The sequence below is a fragment of the Pseudorasbora parva genome, chromosome 14 (genome assembly GCF_024679245.1).
Source record: "Pseudorasbora parva isolate DD20220531a chromosome 14, ASM2467924v1, whole genome shotgun sequence".
Taxonomy (NCBI): Eukaryota; Metazoa; Chordata; class Actinopteri; order Cypriniformes; family Gobionidae; genus Pseudorasbora; species Pseudorasbora parva.
The window spans coordinates 26024476-26047092 of record NC_090185.1 but is presented as its reverse complement, the minus strand read 5'-3'; the positions used below and the strand labels follow the sequence as shown (position 1 = coordinate 26047092).

General features: G+C 41.9%; 1 protein-coding gene across 1 annotated transcript; it reads left to right on the top strand.

Moving 5' to 3' along the window:
* Positions 1 to 982: 982 nt before the first annotated feature.
* LOC137040446 (complement factor H-related protein 2-like) lies at positions 983 to 21419 on the top strand. The gene is made up of 7 exons (XM_067416089.1): positions 983 to 1131; positions 1558 to 1725; positions 2291 to 2482; positions 2562 to 2735; positions 2818 to 2994; positions 20432 to 20617; positions 20787 to 21419. The coding sequence occupies exons 1-7, from the start codon at positions 1062 to 1064 to the stop codon at positions 20975 to 20977; spliced, it is 1158 nt and encodes a 385-aa protein (XP_067272190.1). The 5' UTR covers positions 983 to 1061; the 3' UTR covers positions 20978 to 21419.
* The last annotated feature ends 1198 nt before the right edge of the window (positions 21420 to 22617 follow it).

Below are 22617 nucleotides of genomic sequence, written 5' to 3'. Positions count from 1 at the left end.
GCTATGGAGTGCATGACATTCTTCTTTCAGACGAACAGGAGTTTCTAGTCTGAACTTATGCAGAAACTGCAATGCTTCTCACAGATCAAAACGCTAATGCTACGTCTGACATCATACATCACACCAGTTCTTTCATAATTTGAATATTGGAGGTAGTCCGCCAGAAGCTAGATATACATTTTTAACTTATTGTATATAAATATGTATATTTTCCTTACAAAAGTCTATCTCTTTGCTTTAGAAGGCCCTTATAAACCCTACAGAGCCGTGTGGATTACTTTCATAACTTAGGCCGGAGACACACTGGAAGAGTGGCGTTTCTGCTGCGAGGCGGATGCCTGGCGTTTTCTCCTTCTTTGCACACCAGAAGCGTGTCTGACGCGGCACTGCTGCTGCTGGGAAGCCCTATACTTCATGTTAAATATAAATATATTCCCTATTGATACAGCAAAGACAACGTCGGCAGTAGCCTATTGACCACATATATATGGTATTGACGGCAAAATAGGCTACAGAATACAGGTATTCAGAATACAGAAGACAGGTTTAATATTTCAAAGGCAGGCAGTATGCAAGCTCTAACCGGTTAACATGGGAGCCAAAATAAAAACGGACACGCCACGCAGCCGAGACGCTCACGGCAGGCTTGCAGTGTGTCCCCGGCCTTATGGTGCACTTTTTGGGGGAACATTTTGCCATTCACTGCCATTATAATGCTTGGATTAGCCAGAACATTTTTTTTATATATAACTTTGATTGTATTCTTTTGAAAGAATGTCAAGCAATTGAACATCAAACATGGCAAGCAATTGTGCTGCAATAGGACTCTAGATGTTTCACTTCTCTAAAGTAACTTTTCTTTTGGTGTGTCTTAATGGCAAATATGAACAGCGGCATCAGATAACATTTTTTTATTCAATCTACAGGAAATCTTACTTGCGAGTGGTCCGGTGTAAGAAAAAGCCCTTTTTGACTCTGGTAAATGATTAACTTGTTGATCCCCAAGCAGGCAAAAGTATCAGACACAGACCAAAAAAAGGCACTTGTGAACTGAGCTCAAAATGAGAGTTCCTGTAAAACTCCTCGGCTTCGTCTTTTGGTTGTTCTTCTTTAACTGTGGCCGATGTCAAGGCAAGTAATCGTCATTGTTATTCTTTATCTGAATGTGTTTTTCACTTAGATTTTATTGACTTGAATATAAATGTTATATTATATGGACTCCCTGAACCACTGTAGTTTTAGAGAGTTTTGACTAGTTGTGCATGTACTTCAGCATTTAATGTACATGACAGTTCGTCTATGTGTAACGTTTGTTTGTGCTTCTCAGAATGTCGACGAGAAGACATTACACTTGAACACACAGAACGAGCTGCGAAAGCTTTTTAGTTTATTGATTATTAAATCAGTGTCATTATGCCGAGTAAAACTTGTTTGATTTCTGCAGAGAATTTTTTATTTTTTTATTGTTTGACCATATTATCATCCAATGATCATAGATTTCTGCACTTTATTCAAAGCAACAATTGAACTATTCCTCTTTCTCTTGATTTTCCACAGAGATAACATGTACAGCACCTGTCATACTGAATGGTGAAGTTATTGAGCGAGTGCAAGAATATCGGAAAGATGCCATATTAAAATATAGATGTTACCAAGGGTTCAAGCCTAGAGAGGGAAGCCCCAAATGTGCTAGATTTGGCTGGACTCTTAACCCAGAATGTGATGGTAATGCACCACCGTTACATATTCAAATATAATAATTTAAAAAAAAAAAATCCTTATATATAGCTTTCGTTATTTGAAGTGGTTAAAAAAACTAGTTATTGAAAATTTGATATTAAATTCAAGAAAATTCTTGTTAGATCTTAGTTTGATTTATCAATAAAAGGTGGAGCTTGATGAATGCAGTCAACACGTAAAACACGAGAAAATGGAACGAGATTATTTACTTCCATCTTCCTGTCGTTCTGAAGAAAGGGTACAACCGATGTTGATTCTAGGTTTTAATTGTAAGGGAGACTGTTTGTCTTATCATTTGTTTTATCATTTGGATTGTCGAGGAGGTAAAGACATTAAGGGGGATACAGATATTTGAAAATAGCTACTTTTCATGCTAGATTAATTTTCAGATAAAAGAAAGAGCAAATATTTATAAAGTTTTTCAAATTAGAAAATGTGCCCCATGGGGACAACACTCTAATCAGGGAAATCTAGCATTTTATTTTTCCATTATCCACAGATCTGTTTCACAATTTTGTGTTGCTTTATCTGTGAATTATGTCTTGTACAGAAATAACTTGTGTGCTTCCGTCAACACCATTTGGGGTAAAAAAGAACAACCCAGCGGGTAAAACTATTTTCAGAGTTGGAGAAAGAGTGGAGATCACCTGTTTTGAAAATCACTGGCTTCGTACGAGAGAATACACTCATTCATTTACATGTCGAGATGATGGGCAGTGGGATCATCAGCCTGTTTGTGAGGGTAAGATTATAGAGAAACACTTCTGCATTAGGAGCTGAACTCACTGCATGTTATTAAAATAATGTGAATCTTGTTTCAGAAATTAGATGTGAAGTTCCACGTAACCAGCATGTGTACTGGTCGACCTATTACTTCAGTGGAGATAAGAGATTGGGAGTAAAGATATCTTACTCATGTGAGGCTGGATATGTTCAAACGGCAGCAGAGGCCACATGCACACGAGACGGATGGACACCAAATCCACTGTGTGCTGGTATGTGCTGATATTAATGTTACAGATTGTGGAAAGGATTTAACATATGATATTAATTAATTAATGATATATTTGTTTACAGAAAGAATGTGTGCAGCCCCAAACATCTCAAATGCAGATATTGTGGGAGATCGGAGACCAAACTACAGAATCAATTCAACAATACAATATAAATGTAATACTGGGTTTGAACCTGAGCAGCCTGTACAAATCACCTGTAATTCCTGGACTGAATGGACAGGCATACAGCAATGCACTGGTATGATACAGTTACATATATTACAGATAATAGAACTTTTTCAATATTTAATTAAATCATTACATATCTTCACAATGTTAACTCAAAAACATGTAATCAGACTTTTGAAAAGTTTTGAAACTGTTTCCTCACAGCAAAGATAAAATTGTGGCCTGATCGGTCTGTGGAAAATGGGTTGATATACAGTATAGTCTATACTGGTCTAGAGGTTTTCTCTTTCAGTGTTTACAATAAAAATAAACGCTCAACTTTGGTAAGTAATTAATCGTCACACAAGTCTCTCTTAACTTGGGCCAAAAAGCAAAATAACCTGGCAACAGCATAGCTATGCACTAGCACCGTGGCAGCAAGTTTTACATAGATAAATGCAACTTTAGATTGAAATTTAGACCAAGTTATAGCATATTAAATAGAAAAATCCAACCCGGATCTCTCCAATACAGAAAGGCACTATTAAAGCATTTTATAAAACCGCAAATTCTCATAATAATAAAGTGCATTACATGAGTTTTTTATTTTACAATTGCTAATGTGGCGGAGCGAAAGTCACTCTTAGAAAATCACTTAAAAAATGTGGGATTGAAATTAATTTATGGGAAATAACAGGGAGTTACCCATAAAGATAACCAATCCCCAGAGGGCAGGCATAAACCAGTCCTCTAATAATATCCAATTACGCCACCCTGGTGGCTAGTATACCGGGCAAAAGGCCCACAGGGATCACTGTAGGTGCAGCTGCCATAAGACCTAGGGTTTTCTGAACAATAATGTCCTGACCTAGCCTGATGTTGCTTAGGGTGTTTTGAAATTAGCTGGAGATGGTTGTGCCCTCAATGGTGACGAGTTCCATTTAACCCCCAAGCATGTTGCCCTCTGGGCAGGAGAGCAAACGATTTTCTTAGTGTTGCATCTCCACCTCAGATGAGTGAGGATCTGATGGAACGGTTCAAGTTCCAAGGATTTAACTGAGACGCAGTTCCCCATCTTTTTCAAACCAGGAAGCATTGTAGTAGTCTGACTTTCTATCTGAGAGGGGAACATATTCTATAGTCCCTTTGTCCAGAAGAGATTGTCTTGTGTCAGCGGATGTGCCCGCTCCGATTTCACATTAGTGGTACCCCGCCGTTAAAACAAGGAGGGGAGTGTATTCCTTATTCTACTCTCTTTAAAGGACAACTCCGGCAAATTTTTATGTTTATCTTGATCATTATATCTTTGTGAGTACAGTCTATAGAAAAATAAACAAACTGGATTGGTCCTTGCAACACAGAGTTATTACAGTTAATGCCCAGAGCCCCCCCTCAGCTAAAACAGCAAAGTTATTGGGGCATAGACGTAAAGGGTGTCTTTGTGCCACTTAACAGACACAAAATGCAATTAAAATGACACCGAGATGCGTTTAGTCACTTAGCCATTGTTTAAATTCACCTGTTTTAGATGGCTAGCTGTATATCTCTCGCTGAAGTCCCATGGGAACTCTGTTGTAGCCGGAAAAAAAGGGAAATAGTCTAGTTGGGAATATCATCATGTGTATGAAGAGGCTCTGCTCATCAGCTTGTCGGTTCTCCGTATCGAGCGTGTCCGAAAGAAACGGTTTTCGATTCTGTACTGTTCAGCAGGGGGCGGCAGTGGCTCAGTGGTTCATGTAGATTGTCTACAAACCAGAAGGTTAGTGGTTCAATCCCCGGTTCCACCTGACCAAGTGTCGAGGTGTCCATGAGCAAGACACCTAACCCCAGCTGCTCCCGACGAGCTGGATGGTGCCTTACATGGCTGATATCGCAGTCGGTGTATGAATGGGTAAATGTGAGGCAAAATGTAAAGCACTTTGGATGGCCATAGGGTCTAAAAGCACTATATAAATGTGCTATAAAAAGCCCTATATAAATATTTACCATTTACCATCAGCGCTGATTTAAGATGCGAACCATTTAGAATGGTTCAGTCTGATTTGGTAAACTGGTTTGACCGGTTCACTAAAAAGAACCGGTTAAAAAGAACGGTTCGTTCGTGAACCAAACATCATAGAGTGGTGATCCGATCGGCTCACAAGTGAAGAAGAAATGGTTCACGTTTGTGCCTTTCCGAATTGTGGCAAAAGAATACAAAAATTTGCAGCGAACACTTGACTAACTTACACAGACGCAACACAGCCGGGCCGCTTCAAGAAAAATGCCATTCTGTGGTCGAAAACGGCTGCAACCACTGTGGAGGTAATGTACACTTTATTTATCCTTCCATTTGCATTTACATTTTACATTTAATCATTTAGCAGACGCTTTTATCCAAAGCGACTTACAAAAAAGGGGGAGAGCAATAGAAGCAACGAAACAAACAAGGCCAACAGCCTGTAAGAGCTGTAAGAAGTCTCAATTAATTAGCACAGTACACCATTTTTTTTTTTTTTTTTTTTTTTTAGCCATCTACAACAGCCATCTACAATAGCCACCTACAACAAAAACTCACATACGCAAAATACCGAACACTGGATTTTGATAGCCATGATAACAACCCATTAGGACTAAGGCTGTTGCCCCAACTGTTGTCGTTAATGCAGATTCAGTGGCCCAATGGGTTGGTTTTGTATGGCATTCTAGCCAAACACGCAGCAATAGCCATCTACAACAAAAACTCACGTACGCAAAATACAGAACACTGGATTTTGATAGCCATGATATCATTTGGGCACACATGGCTTGATGAAGGATGTGCAATAATAAAATAATCATGCTTTACACTCACGACGCTCTTCCCAACTGGACTATTTGCCTTTTTTTCCGGCTACCGCTGAGTTCCCATGGGACTTCAGTGCGAGATACAGCCAGTGGTGGAATGTAACGAAGTACAAATACTTTGTTATTTTACTTAAGTACATTTTTCATGTATCTGTACTTTACTTAAGTAAAATAAATAGTGCATACTTTTTACTTTTACTTCGTTACATTTTGCAGCAATTATTATACTTTTGTAAGAAGTGAAATGGGAAGGTTTAAATAAAGTTAGATTGTACGCGAGATATCGCGAGAGGGAGAAAAAGTTGTAAGGGGGGAAGTGCGGGAGAGAGGAGAGAAGCAACGCACGAGGTAATCGGGTGGTTACTACGATGTACAGCAGAAAGATTGTTAAAATAAACACTGAGTTCTGAGCACAGAAGTCTTGGTCTGACTCCTCTATCCAGTGGGCACGACAGATACAGAAATAGCCAAGAACCCATGCATTATACTCGGTAAGCACGGATTCATTGAGACAGACAAATACGAGTATTACACTTTCTACTCCACTACATTTCTACAACGTTTTGTTACATTTTTGTTACATTTTCTGATCAGTTTCAGGGCTCGAGATTAAGGCTTGCCCGGTTAATAATATATAATGTACGTTATAGGCTAATGAATTGACGGTTGCGCTGTTGAGGCTCGCGCAGCCTCTCCAGGAGAAATGAAAACAAATCAGCCCCGCTCACACAAAGAAACTCAGTAACATACTACATAAAAAATTCAAAATGTTTAGTTTTTATATTTTATAACAGTCAAAAAAAACATCACATGAGAGGACCAACGAGTGTAGTTTCCCTTTCAGGGGAACTCCCGTTGCATCGAAAGACGCTTATGGGAACGCTTGCGTGATGAAGCCATGAAGCACATCCAATCAGTCCAATAGTGTGAGGGCACGTCAGAGGCGGTGACATCACCAGGAAGTATAAAGCCTGCCAAAAACACAACCGCGCTAGCTTCTGTTGTCTTCAGTAGCGCTTTTGTGATCAGTGAATACAGTGTTTTGATAGTTAGTAAAGTAACTCTTATTCAACACTATGGCGGAAAAGCAGTTTAGAGTGTGTGTGCACCCTTGCCCTCGCTTCCTTTCGGGTGGGGACACACATAGTCTTTGTGTTGCTTGTTTGGGAGAGGAGGATGCACGGTCAGCGCTCGAGGGCGCTGGCTGTGGGCACTGCGAAGCGCTTCCTTTACAGACGCTCCGATCCCGCCTGGCGTTCTTTCGCGAGGACGTTCGGGCTCGCGTTCCCCGGGGCTCTGGTCCCGCTGCTGCCGAGGCACAGCGGCGATTACAGTCCTGGGGTTCGCAAGTGGATCTATCAGCGGGGATAGAGACGGGCCCAGCCTTATCTCTTCCCTCACCTGATAGATCCAGTGCCTTTTCTCTGGGGTTGGAAGCACGCACTGCGGTTACTTCCACCCCGAGGGAGGCACCTCTGATGCAGCTCTCCAGTTATGAGGAGCTGGAGAGTGTTAGTATCAGAGAAGTAGAGGATCCGCCTCCTCAATCACAAGCATTTGAAGAGCTAGTTGAGGTTGTGACTCGGGCTGTGGAGAGATTAAACATTGACTGGCCCGCAGACAGGCAGGACGTTCGTTCAAAAAGCAAGTTGGACGAACGTTTTTTGCCGACCCGGTCACAGCCTCAACGCCGGGGTCTACCATTTTTACCTGATCTTCACACCGAGGTGTCAAGATCATGGGAAAAACCGGTTTCATATAGGGTGTATAGTGCACAAACATCACACTATTTCACTATAATGAATTATAAAGAGCACGGTTATGGGGAGATGCCTAAAATAGAAGATAATTTAGCAAGCTATTTATCCCCTGAGTCGGCATCTTCCCTAAAGGCCCCGACATTACCCACTAAGCCAGTACGCACCACCTCTGCCTTAGTGGGTAAAGCTTATTTAGCGTCTGGTCAGGCAGCGGCATGTTTACAGACGATGTCGCTGCTACAACCCTACCAGGCTGAATTACTGAGCGATGTGGATGAGGGCGGGGGTATTGGGCCCGAAGTAGTGTGTGAGCTACGTCGGGCCACAGATTTGTCTCTCAGGGCCGCCAAAGAGACGGCCAAATCTATTGGTCGCTCTATGGCAGCCTTGGTGGCTACTGAGAGACACCTCTGGCTGAATTTGAGCTCTATAAAGGAAAAAGATAAAAAAAATTCTGATGGACGCGCCCATGTCTCCTTCGGGCCTGTTTGGCAACACTGTAAACACGGTTGTCGACAGGTTCCAGGAGTCATCCAAACAGGCGGTAGCGTTCCAGAAACTCCTCCCCCGCCGCTCACATTTCACTGGGACTGCTGAGCACAGAGAGCAGCCCCAAACATCAAAAGCTGGCTCTTCATACCGTGCCACACAAAAGCAGAGTGTGGCTTCTCTTGCTCTCCCTCAAAAAGATTGGGGACAGGGGAAGCGCAGTCTGCCGCAGCCTTCGAGGGGTAAGACGGATCTACGGACTGTCATTGTGTCCAAGAAGGCTGCTAAAAAGAAGTCCTGACGCCCGAGGGGTCAGGATTATGGGGGCGTTCTCCCCCAAAGGGAGGCAGAGTACACCTCATTATACGGTGCCTGTCTCCCTTCGGCGCCCTCCGGGGGCCGTTCTGCCAACCCTGCCACCTCTGGTGTTACAGGGCGCAGCGGTCTCCGATGAGCGTACGTCCCAGGGTCCACCCCGAAAGGTAGTGGTCCTGGGGAACACGCCCCCTCCAAGGAGGGTCCTAGAGCAGCCAGTTCAGGTGTTCCCTGCCGGTTCGCCGTTACAGGGCGCCGTCCTGGCAGCTCAACAGAAACCAGAAGCCATTCTCGAGAGGATGGTACCTCTAAGAAATGTTTTGGCGGCATGGAAGCTACTTCCAAACATTTTTCGTTGGGTCCTGCATACGATAGAGAAAGGGTATCAGATACAGTTCGGGTCTCGCCCGCCCAGGTTTTCGGGGGTCTTACTCACTGTGGTGGCCCCCGAGCAGGTTCTGGTAATGGAGCTAGAAGGGGAAGCCCTGTTAGAGAAAGGGGCCATAGAATATGTACCTCACTCAGACAGGGAAGCCGGCGTTTACAGCCGGTACTTCATAGTTCCGAAGAAGGGTGGGGGTCTGCGTCCCATTTTAGATCTTTGTGTGCTGAACGAGGCGGTCATGCAACTGAAATTCAAGATGTTAACCCTGAGACAAATCGTGCCACAGATCAGATCCGAGGATTGGTTTGTCACGATAGATCTCTATTTCCATATATCCATCCTTCAATATCACAGGAAGTACCTGAGGTTTGCTTTCGGGGGGAAAGCGTACCAATACAGGGTGCTTCCATTTGGTCTAGCACTTTCACCCCGCACTTTCACGAAATGCGTAGATGCAGCCCTGGCGCCTTTGCGTCTCCAGGGGATTCGCATTATGAATTACATCGACGATTGGTTGATTTTAGCGCATTCGCATCAGGTAGCGGTTCGGCATCGAGATGTCGTTCTCGCTCATATGAAGGAGCTGGGTTTGCGGCTGAACCCCAAGAAGAGTGTGCTTTCTCCACTTCAGAGGACCACCTTTCTGGGAGTGGTGTGGGACTCGGTGCTGATGCAGGCACGCCTGTCACCAGCACGCATAGAATCCATACTGTCAGCAGTAAAGAAAGTGAAACTAGGCCAGTCACTTACTGTAAAACAATTTCAAAGAGTGTTGGGTCTCATGGCAGCAGCATCCAACGTGATACCTCTAGGACTGCTGTACATGAGACCCCTACAGTTGTGGCTCAGAACCAAGGGGTTTTCCCCGAGGGGCAACCCCTTTCGCATGATCAGGGTCACGCGGCGCTGCTTACGGGCCCTGTCTATGTGGAAGAAACCTTGGTTTCTGGCCCTAGGTCCGGTGTTAGGGGCTTCTGGTCGTCGCAGGATGCTAACGACAGATGCCTCTCTCACGGGGTGGGGAGCGGTCCTGGAGGGTCGCTCGACTCAAGGTCTGTGGGGGGACCGTCATCTCTCATGGCACATCAATCGCCTGGAGATGTTGGCGGTCTTTCTTGCCCTCAGGAATTTCCTCACAGACCTCAGGGGCCAGCACGTGCTAGTTCGCACGGACAACACGGCAGTGGTCGCCTATATAAATCACCAGGGGGGTCTGCGTTCACGTCCGCTATGCAAGCTGGGACGCCAGATCCTCCGATGGTCTCAGGGGAAGTTTCTCTCTATCAGAGCGGCTTATATTCCTGGGGTCCAGAATATAGGAGCAGACACACTGTCGAGACAGGGGTTGAGGCCCGGGGAATGGAGGCTCCACCCAGACGTGGTGGAGCAGATTTGGAGAGAGTTTGGCCAGGCCCAAGTGGATCTGTTTGCGTCTCGAGAGACGTCTCACTGTCCACTCTGGTTTTCCCTCATGCATCCAGCTCCGCTGGGGGTGGATGCCATGGTACAGGCGTGGCCGAGGCTGCGTCTGTATGCTTTTCCCCCGGTCGCTCTACTCCCGGAAGTTCTAGAGATAATTCGCAGGGACCAGGTGCGCCTTATTCTAGTAGCCCCGCGTTGGCCGGGCAGGGTATGGTTCCCCAATATAGTGTCTCTCCTCGATGGGCATCCACTTCAGTTGCCAGTCAGGAGGGACCTCCTGTCCCAAGCAGGGGGATCAATATTTCATCCCCGTCCAGAATTATGGAACCTGTGGGCGTGGCCGCTGAAGGGGCCCAGCTCATGAGTTCGGGTCTCTCTACCAATGTGGTAGAGACCATTCTGCACTCTAGGGCTCCCTCCACGAGGAAGCTCTATGCCCTGAAGTGGACGGTGTTCACTTCCTGGTGTAGGAACCGTCACCAGGATCCAGTTCACTGCCCTCTGGGTACAGTGTTGGAGTTCCTGCAGGAACGGTTCTATGCAGGTCTTTCCCACTCTACCTTAAAGGTGTACGTGGCGGCTATTGGTGCTTACCACACTCCTCTGGGTGGTATGTTGGTGGGTAAAGATCCACTGGTGTCTCGTTTCCTTCGTGGTACTCTTAGGCTGAGGCCTGTAGTTCGCACGAGGGTGCCGGCTTGGGACCTGGGAACGGTCATCCAGGGCCTTTCCCAGGCTCCCTTTGAGCCTTTGGAGGAGGTTCAGGACAAGTTTGTTACGTTAAAGGCGTTATTCCTTCCCGCTATTTCTTCTCTTAAAAGGATAGGAGATCTTCAATCTCTGTCAGTGGCACTCTCGTGCTTGGAATTTGCACCTGGCATGGTCAAGGCCTTCCTTCATCCTAGGCCAGGTTATGTTCCTAAGGTCCCTACTAATGTAGCTAGATCTATTGTACTGCAGGCCTTCTGCCCTCCACCTTTCCTCAATCCGGACCAGGAGAACAGTAATTTGCTTTGCCCAGTTAGGGCTTTAGATGCTTACGTCCACAGAGCTGCCCTGTGGCGTAAAACTGACCAACTGTTTGTGTGCTTTGGGCCCCCAAACAGGGAAGCACCGGCATCTAAGCAAAGAATGAGCAAGTGGGTGGTTGAGACTATCTCACTGGCTTATGAGTCGGTCGGACGGCCTTCCCCCTTGGCCGTCCGGTCTCACTCTATGAGGAGTATGGCGGCCTCTAAGGCTCTTATTTCAGGAGTGGCCCTTCAAGACGTTTGTGATGCGGCGGGCTGGTCCTCACCGCACACATTCGTTAGGTTTTACTTTCTGGACCTAGACTCTACTCCAGGGTCTGGGGTCTTGTCTCTCTAAGTGCTGTTTTCTGCACACTGGACAGGCACGTCTCGCTATGGTGGCGTTGGTATGACGTTCCCATAAGCGTCTTTCGATGCAACGGGAGTTCCCCTGAAAGGGAACGCCTCGGTTACGACTGTAACCTCGGTTCCCTGAAGGGGGAACGAGCGTTGCATCGTACTGCCATATCTCCTACATGCCTGTCAAAGCACTACTTCAGACTTCGAAGCTAGCGCGGTTGTGTTTTGGGCAGGCTTTATACTCCCTGGTGATGTCACCGCCTCTGACGTGCCCTCACACTATTGGACTGATTTCACATGTGCTTCATGACTTCATCACGCAAGCGTTCCCATAAGCGTCTTTCGATGCAACGCTCGTTCCCCCTTCAGGGAACTGAGGTTACAGTCGTAACCGAGGCGTTTCCTGAATACCATCATGACAGAAAATGTGACACTGATTTCATTTGACAGTTCCATAAACAAATAATTAACATCAAGTCACTTTCATTTTATTGATTGCTTTATTGCTTTTGTTCTACTTCAGCAGCGAAAATATTTCCAAGATCAGATTTCCACATCCGAACCATAACATATTGCACAGCAACAGTGCGTTTCTGAATCAAAGATTCAATTCCCTATTCATAAATGACTGCCTCATTTATGAACGAATCAGCCATTTGAACGAATCGACTCAATGACTCTCTCATAAGGATTCACCTGCTGCCATCTACTGGTGGTTTAGTTAACTTTTTTTAGTTAAAACAATCTCATAGCATTATTTAGTGCAGTTGTAATTTTTCAGTGTTAATTATTTAATTTGATTGGTAACAACCCTATTGTATCTTATTCTAATTGAATTTATTCTAATTGAATCAAATTTAAGAATATAAAGGGAAAGCTGGAGCAAAGCCTATATTTAATAAGATTAAGGGAAAAAGTCCTTTATAAAAGGTAAAAATATCATAAATATGAAGATTTAAATACATCAAAGCTGATGAGAATGTTGCTTCAGAAAAATGACATTTAACTTTGCAGATAACCAGAATTGTAAGTCAGAATGTAAACTAGGCAACAGATAGTAAGAACAATTACATTAACCCAAAACTAACTAAATTAAAATGCCACCGCTCATACTGTTTTCTTCGTTTTAATTATTAGAATTAGACATTAAGAGAATACATTTTTATGCAAGTACTTTTACTTTTAATACTTAAAGTACATTTAAAATCAGGTACTTTTTACTTTTTACTTAAATAGGGTTGTCGTTGTAGTACTTCTACTTTTACTAAAGTAAATATATTTCTGGTTACTTGTACTTTTACTTAAGTACTGACATTCAGTACTTCCTCCACCACTGGATACAGCTAGCCGTCTAAAACACTGTTTAGGTGAATTTAAACAATGGCTAAGTGGCTAAACGCCACATCTCGTTGTCGTGTGAGGGACCTGTTCATGTTGGACAGACATTTTAATTGCATTTTGTGTCTGTTAAGAGGCACAAAGACGGGGGGGGGGGTCTTTCTATAGACTGTACTCACAAAGGTATAACGATCAAGATAAACTTAAAAATTATTCAGAGTTGTCCTTTAAGACAGTAAGGGAAGATACCCGGCAGTAGCCAAAAAACTCTGTAAATTTGTACCAATTTAATACTTCCTGTTGGAGGGATGTTGCAGTTTTTTTTTACAATTGCTATGACAATTTTGTCAATACCTTTAACAAATTTCCTAAACTCTTAACGCAGTTAGCACAACATCTGTCTGTGTGGGCTATACAAATAACACATTTCTTGTTGCTTTGACACAAAATGCATATAGTTAACCCAAATTTAAAATGCTTGAACTTCTTTTACACACAAGCTCAACCAAGACCAAAACAATGGATTTTTACTGCCAAATTTACCAATGCTTTAACACTGTATGTCAGAACAGATAACACCTTATTCTAAACCTAACTGTATAGGCTAATGTTAAGATAGACAGCTGTTCATATTGTGAATTTAAACCGAAATATATCCCTTGTATTTTATTCCATTGTTACTGAGAAATAGCTGATTGAAGGTTTGCAAATATATGAATCAGCTGATTTTCGTCTAGGAATTGTTCAGGTGTTGATGTTCTTTCATTCACATTACAATATACAGTAAACACAGGCGTGAACAATATAGTATGGGGTTCCATTTGTGCCAAAAATAAGTTGACTGCCCAGTGCTTTGTACTATACATTTGTCCTTGTCATCAGTCTTTGTCAAGTTGTTCGGAAAAATTGGTATATGTTGATGTGTGTGTTCACTGTTTATGTCGATTTGTTCTGTTGTCCTTACTGTATTGATCCTATTTTTTCAGATTAAGTCCGAGCTTTAACTGTATACTGCTGTCCCTACAGTCATCTTAACTGTCGTCCTGTTCAGTCATTTGAACTGTCGTCTTGTTCAGTCATCTTAACTGTGGTCTTGTTCAGTCATCTGAACTGTCGTCTTGTTCAGTCATTTGACTGTCGTCTTGTTCAGTCATCTGAACTGTCGTCTTGTTCAGTCATCTGAACTGTCGTCTTTTTCAGTCATCTGAACTGTCGTCTTGTTCAGTCATCTGAACTGTCGTCTTGTTCAGTCATCTGAACTGTCGTCTAGTTCAGTCATCTGAACTGTCGTCTTTTTCAGTCATCTGAACTGTCGTCTTGTTCAGTCATCTGAACTGTCGTCTTGTTCAGTCATCTGAACTGTCGTCTTGTTCAGTCATTTGAACTGTCGTCTTGTTCAGTCATCTGAACTGTCGTCTTGTTCAGTCATCTGAACTGTCGTCTTGTTCAGTCATCTGAACTGTCGTCTTGTTCAGTCATCTTAACTGTCGTCCTGTCCAGTCATCTTAACTGTCGTCCTGTTCTGTCATCTGAACTGTCGTCTTGTCTGTAGTCTACACATTTTAAACAATAGTAGCCTATAAGGATGAACATAGGAAGACAGTTAAGGTGAGTTTTTGAAAAATGAAAATTCTGTCATTATTTACTTAAGTTTACTTATTTTAAATTGTACCCTAAAACATTATGTTTTTCAAAAAAAAAATCTTGCCCCATATTATGGGGTTCCATTTGTGCCAAAAATAAGTTGACTGCCCAGTGCTTTGTACTATACATTTGTCCTTGTCATCAGTCTTTGTCAAGTTGTTCGGAAAAATTGGTATATGTTGATGTGTGTGTTCACTGTTTATGTCGATTTGCTCTGTTGTCCTTACTGTATTGATCCTATTTTTTCAGACAAAGTCCGAGCTTTAACTGTATACTGCTGTCCCTACAGTCATCTTAACTGTCGTCCTGTTCTGTCATCTTGTTCAGTCATCTTAACTGTTGTCCTGTTCTGTCGTCCTGTTCTGTCATTTGAACTGTCGTCTTGTTCAGTCATCTTAACTGTCGTCTTGTTCAGTCATCTTAACTGTTGTCCTGTTCTGTCGTCCTGTTCTGTCATTTGATCTGTCGTCTTGTTCAGTCATCTTAACTGTCGTCTTGTTCAGTCATTTGAACTGTCGTCTTGTTCAGTCATCTTAACTGTCGTCTTGTTCAGTCATCTTAACTGTCGTCCTGTTCTGTCATCTTGTTCAGTCATCTTAACTGTTGTCCTGTTCTGTCGTCCTGTTCTGTCATTTGAACTGTCGTCTTGTTCAGTCATCTTAACTGTTGTCCTGTTCTGTCGTCTTGTTCAGTCATCTTAACTGTCGTCTTGTTCAGTCATTTGAACGGTCGTCCTGTTCTGTCGTCCTGTTCTGTCGTCTTGTTCAGTCATCTTAACTGTCGTCCTGTTCTGTCGTCTTGTTCAGTCATCTGAACTGTCGTCCTGTTCTGTCATTTGAACTGTCGTCCTGTTCAGTCATCTTAACTGTCGTCCTGTTCTGTCATCTGAACTGTCGTCTTGTCTGTAGTCTACACATTTTAAACGATAGTAGCCTATAAGGATGAACATAGGAAGACAGTTAAGGTGAGTTTTTGAAAAATGAAAATGTCATTATTTACTAAGTTTACTTATTTTAAATTGTACCCTAAAACATTATGTTTTTCAAAAAAAAATCTTGCCCCATTGACTTCCATGGTATGGGGAAAATACAATGTAATTCAAAGGGTCACCACAACTGTTTGGTTAGCCATATTTTTAAAAATAACTTGTTTTGTGTTCAGCAAATAAATTCTGGCAGGTTTGGAACAACCTGATGGTGAGTAACGTTACATAATAAAAACTAAAAAGCTTGTCTGAACTATCCCTTTAAGACAACTGAACCAGATGACGACAGAAAACGACGACAGTTCAGATGACTGAACAAGACGACAGTTCAAATGACTGAACAGGACGACAGTTAAGATGACTGAACAAGACGACAGAACAGGACGACAGTTAAGATGACTGAACAAGACGACAGTTCAAATGACAGAACAGGACGACAGAACAGGACAACAGTTAAGATGACTGAACAAGACGACAGTTCAAATGACAGAACAAGACGACAGAACAGGACAACAGTTCAAATGACAGAACAAGACGACAGTTCAAATCACTGAACAAGACGACAGAACAGGACGACAGTTAAGATGACTGAACAAGACGACAGTTCAAATGACAGAACAGGACGACAGAACAGGACAACAGTTAAGATGACTGAACAAGACGACAGTTCAAATGACAGAACAAGACGACAGAACAGGACAACAGTTCAAATGACAGAACAAGACGACAGTTCAAATCACTGAACAAGACGACAGTTCAGATGACTGAATAAGATGACGGTTCAAATGACTGAACAAGACGACAGTTCAGATGACTGAACAAGACGACAGTTCAAATGACTGAACAAGACGACAGTTCAGATGACTGAACAAGATGACGGTTCAAATGACTGAACAAGACGACAGTTCAGATGACTGAATAAGACGACAGTTCAAATGACTGAACAAGACAACAGTTCAAATGACTGAACAAGACAACAGTTCAGATGACTGAATAAGACAACAGTTCAGATGACAGAACAGGACAACAGTTCAAATGAATGAACAAGACAACAGTTCAGATGACTGAATAAGACAACAGTGCATAAGATTGAATAAGACGACAGTTCAAATGACTGAACAAGACAACAGTTCAAACAACTGAACAAGACGACAGTTCAGATGACTGAACAAGACGACAGAACAGGACGACAGTTCAGATGACTGAACAGGATGACAGTTAAGATGACTGTAGGGACAGCAGTATACAGTTTAAGCTCGGACTTTATCTGAAAAAATAGGATCAATACAGTAAGGACAACAGAGCAAATCGACATAAACAGTGAACACACACATCAACATATACCAATTTTTCCGAACAACTTGACAAAGACTGATGACAAGGACAAATGTATAGTACAAAGCACTGGGCAGTCAACTTATTTTTGGCACAAATGGAACCCCATACCATTGACTTCCATGGTATGGGGAAAATACAATGTAATTCAAAGGTTCACCACAACTGTTTGGTTAGCCATATTTTTGAAAAGAACTTGTTTTGGGTTCAGCAAATAAATTCATGCAGGTTTGGAACAACCTGATGGTGAGTAACATTACATAATAAAAAATAAAAAGCTTGTGTGAACTAGCTCTTTAAGACAACTGAACCAGATGACGACAGAACAGGACGACAGTTAAGATGGCTGAACAGGACGACAGTTCAGATGACTGAACAAGACGACAGAACAGAACGACAGTTAAGACGACAGAACAGCACGACAGTTCAGAACAGGACGGCAGTTCAGATGACTGAACAAGACGACAGAACAGGATGACAGTTAAGACGACAGAACAGGACGACAGTTCAAATGACAGAACAAGACGACAGTTCAGATGACTGAATAAGACGACAGAACAGGATGACAGTTAAGACGACAGAACAGGACGACAGTTCAAATGACTGAACAAGACGACAGTTCAGATGACTGAATAAGATGACAGTTCAGATGACTGAACAAGACGACAGTTCAGATGACTGAATAAGATGACAGTTCAGATGATTGAACAAGACGACAGTTCAGATGAGTGAACAGGATGACAGTTCAGATGACTGAACAAGACGACAGTTAAGATGACTGAACAAGACGACAGTTAAGATGACTGAACAAGACGACAGTTAAGATGACTGAACAAGACGACAGTTAAGATGACTGAACAAGACGACAGTTCAAATGACTGAACAAGACGACAGTTCAAATGACTGAACAAGACGACAGTTCAAATGACTGAACAAGACGACAGTTAAGATGACTGAACAAGACGACAGTTCAGATGACTGAACAAGACGACAGTTCAAATGACTGAACAGGACGACAGTTAAGATGACTGAACAAGACGACAGTTAAGATGACTGAACAAGACGACAGTTAAGATGACTGAACAAGACGACAGTTAAGATGACTGAACAAGACGACAGTTCAGATGACTGAACAAGACGACAGTTCAGATGACTGAACAAGACGACAGTTCAAATGACTGAACAAGACGACAGTTAAGATGACTGAACAAGACGACAGTTCAGATGACTGAACAAGACGACAGTTCAAATGACTGAACAGGACGACAGTTAAGATGACTGAACAAGACGACAGTTAAGATGACTGAACAAGACGACAGTTAAGATGACTGAACAGGACGACAGTTAAGATGACTGAACAAGACGACAGTTCAAATGACTGAACAAGACGACAGTTCAGATGGCTGAATAAGACGACAGTTCAGATGACTGAACAAGACGACAGTTCAGATGACTGAACAAGACGACAGTTAAGATGACTGAACAAGACGACAGTTCAGATGACTGAACAAGACGACAGTTCAGATGACTGAACAAGACGACAGTTCAGATGACTGAACAAGACGACAGTTCAAATGACTGAACAAGACGACAGTTCAAATGACTGAACAAGACGACAGTTCAGATGACTGAACAAGACGACAGTTCAGATGACTGAACAAGACGACAGTTCAAATGACTGAACAAGACGACAGTTCAGATGACTGAACAAGACGACAGTTCAAATGACTGAACAAGACGACAGTTCAGATGACTGAACAAGACGACAGTTCAAATGACTGAACAAGACGACAGTTCAGATGACTGAACAAGACGACAGTTCAGATGACTGAACAAGACGACAGTTCAGATGACTGAACAAGACGACAGTTCAGATGACTGAACAAGACGACAGTTAAGATGACTGAACAAGACGACAGTTCAAATGACTGAACAAGACGACAGTTCAGATGACTGAACAAGACGACAGTTAAGATGACTGAACAAGACGACAGTTCAAATGACTGAACAAGACGACAGTTCAAATGACTGAACAAGACGACAGTTCAGATGACTGAACAAGACGACAGTTCAAATGACTGAACAAGACGACAGTTCAGATGACTGAACAAGACGACAGTTCAAATGACTGAACAAGACGACAGTTCAGATGACTGAACAAGACGACAGTTCAAATGACTGAACAAGACAACAGTTCAGATGACTGAACAAGACGACAGTTCAGATGACTGAACAAGACGACAGTTCAGATGACTGAACAAGACGACAGTTCAGATGACTGAACAAGACGACAGTTCAGATGACTGAACAAGACGACAGTTCAGATGACTGAACAAGACGACAGTTCAAATGACTGAACAAGACGACAGTTAAGATGACTGAACAAGACGACAGTTCAAATGACTGAACAAGACGACAGTTCAAATGACTGAACAAGACGACAGTTCAGATGACTGAACAAGACGACAGTTCAAATGACTGAACAAGACAACAGTTCAGATGACTGAACAAGACGACAGTTCAGATGACTGAACAAGACGACAGTTCAGATGACTGAACAAGACGACAGTTCAGATGACTGAACAAGACGACAGTTCAGATGACTGAACAAGACGACAGTTCAGATGACTGAACAAGACGACAGTTCAAATGACTGAACAAGACGACAGTTAAGATGACTGAACAAGACGACAGTTCAAATGACTGAACAAGACGACAGTTCAAATGACTGAACAAGACGACAGTTCAAATGACTGAACAAGACGACAGTTCAAATGACTGAACAGGACGACAGTTCAAATGACTGAACAAGACGACAGTTCAAATGACTGAACAGGACGACAGTTCAAATGACTGAACAAGACGACAGTTCAAATGACTGAACAGGACGACAGTTAAGATGACTGAACAGGACAACAGTTAAGATGACTGTAGGGACAGCAGTATACAGTTAAAGCTCGGACTTAATCTGAAAAAATAGGATCAATACAGTAAGGACAACAGAACAAATCTACATAAACAGTGAACACACACATCAACATATACCAATTTTTCCGAACAACTTGTCAAAGACTGATAACAAGGACAAATGTATAGTAGAAAGCACTGGGCAGTCAACTTATTTTTGGCACAAATGGAACCCCATACAAATAGGCCCTCTTTTACTGTATACCATTTGGTCATGTGAATAAAAGAACATCAACACCCGAACAATCCCTAGACGGGAATCAGTTGTGATTTATATTTTTGCTCAACTTTGATCAGCTGTTTCTCAGTACCAATGAATAAAATACAAGGGAAATATTTGTATTTCAATTCACAATATGAACAGTTGTTCACTTTGACTTTAGCTTATAAGGTTAGGTTTAGAACATGCTGTTATCTGTTCTGACATACAGTGTTAAAGCATTGGTAAATGGTTGAGCTTGTGTGTAAAAGAAGTTCAGCTTCCTCTCCATCGCCTAGATATAATTTTCTCTCTCTGCTTCTCTCTGAGATCTTGTTTCAGTACTTCTGAGCTGCTGTTGCTGAAGAAGTAGAGGCTTTATACTTTATTGTTTGGAACATTAGGTCTTGATTTCTGAAAAGCATTTGTAATTAAGACCAGAAAGATCTATGATTTTGGTAAAAATAACAAAATAACTTTGCTTTGTCCTCAGGGAAATGTGGGCCACCACCAAATGTGGACTTTGCAGATACAATAGAAATGATAAAAAAGGAATATGATTCAGAGGAGAGAGTTGAATACATCTGCTTTAATAAATACACACTGGTTCAGGATCACCACTACACCAAATACATGACCTGTGAAAACGGTGAATGGAGAGGGAATATTAGGTGTTTAAGTAAGTATGAACATCTACACCACATACATCAAAGACATATGTCGCTTTTCTTACAGTATTATGTTTTTTTGTAAGTTTGATGTAATCTTGTAGTTGAAGTTGTAGTTCTAGTTCTGTTGAATCAATGAATGAATATTGTAACACTGACAGTGAGATGTGTTTGTTTCAGAGCCCTGTACAGTGACGGTGGAGGAAATGGATAAAAGAGGTATACAGCTGCGATGGGGCGGACGGCAAAAGATATTTGTAGCACATCATGATAGAATCGTCTTTGTATGTCAGAGGGGGAAATACTTAACAGTCAATGAGCTAATACAAATATGTTATGATGGAGTGATGATTTTACCTGAGTGTGAGTGACAAGGAGAATAAAACATCACTGATGCATCAGCTGTATTAATAAGCCAAAACAAATGAAGCAAATCAAAATATAAACCCTTTTTTATGAAGGTATTTTTGGTGTAAAACAACTGAACACGTGTGAGAGTGAAATTTGTATCTGTAGAGCATACCAACACGTATATATATACATTTTGTGCAATGAAAAACTTTACTAAAATTGATTGCAAAATTGTTTTCCTTTATTATAGGCAAAAAGCCTGTAAAACCAAAGAGAAAATTGCAAATAATCAATAATTTTTACTATCCCGCAAATATGAGGGGAAAGAAACACTTGTTATTAAACTTTCCTTTTGTTCTGGGTTTTCTGCTATTAACATATGACCACTGACATGTCTATATGTAGTATGATCATGATTTATTGGAGACAGAGCAATAATAAATAACTAATGAGGGGAAAAAATGTATTTGTTGGTTTATTATATATTTATGAATTGTGTACATCCGTCCCATGTGAATCCATTAAGTTAAACAATCTTCAACATCATGAAATGAATGCATTTTAAGTGACCCAATATCTCAAATTGAATTTTTAATATCTGCCTGACATGACTCAGGCATTCAGTTTCATGTATTCATTCATCCACTTCAATTTCATATATTTTAATGTTACACATCTGAATTATAATACTGCCCTAACTAGTTGACTTACATTTAGCTAGTAATCGCACACATTAACATCTTAAATGCTAAGCATTAAAACCTCATTCAGAAAAGCCGTTATGTCATCAGTATTTGTCCACAGCCTAGCAAATGCTCCACTCTTCTCCACAATGGCAACCCACTGTTAGGGGCGTACTAATACTTCTACCCAAAAGACTCAGGAGGCGAGAATAACATTTGAATAAGATTTAATTACAGTTGTTTACAATGAGTATCATAGATGAAATGATACAGTTCTGTGTGGAAAGCTGTCAAGCTACCTATCAAGCTACCAACCTTGAAAAATAAATAATAAAATCAATTTGAGTGTCGTAAATTTAATACCTTAGGACAGGTTCATACTGTGATTTTGCCCACAGTTTGGCAGTCTGAAACAAACAATCGCAATCCTAAAAGATACCTTTGAACTAGCTCAAATCTGATGTCTTAGATAGTTAGTTTGGCATGCTCACCACAGCCGATGTTTGACTATTGTGAAACGATTTTAACCTGAAATAAAATGTTTCACTGAATGTGAAAGGTTGATATAAAACTGCAGACAAGTTGTTGTGTATCCAAATGGTATATTTTGCCATGTTCATATTCATACAGTCTGAAAAACAACAATAACGATGACTATCGTAAGTCGCACAGTGTGCACCACTTTAGTGAAGAGAAAAAGCTCACTGCGAGAGGGCCCTTGTTATTTGTGGTATGGCCCAGGAATCAAATAAGCATACTGTGTGTCAATAGCCGATGCTATATTTGGTACCAGCTGATAGTCAGCAATTTTCAAAGACTCCCCATGCATATTGTGTTACCGTGAAGATCCGCGGGCGCGTTAAAGTCGCTTGACGTCACCCATAGGAATTAAGTGGAGCGCTGTGCGACAGAAAGTGTTGCACGGACAAGTGGATCTACACCTTAATCTCTGAAAACTGTTGAGAGTAGGCATTTGT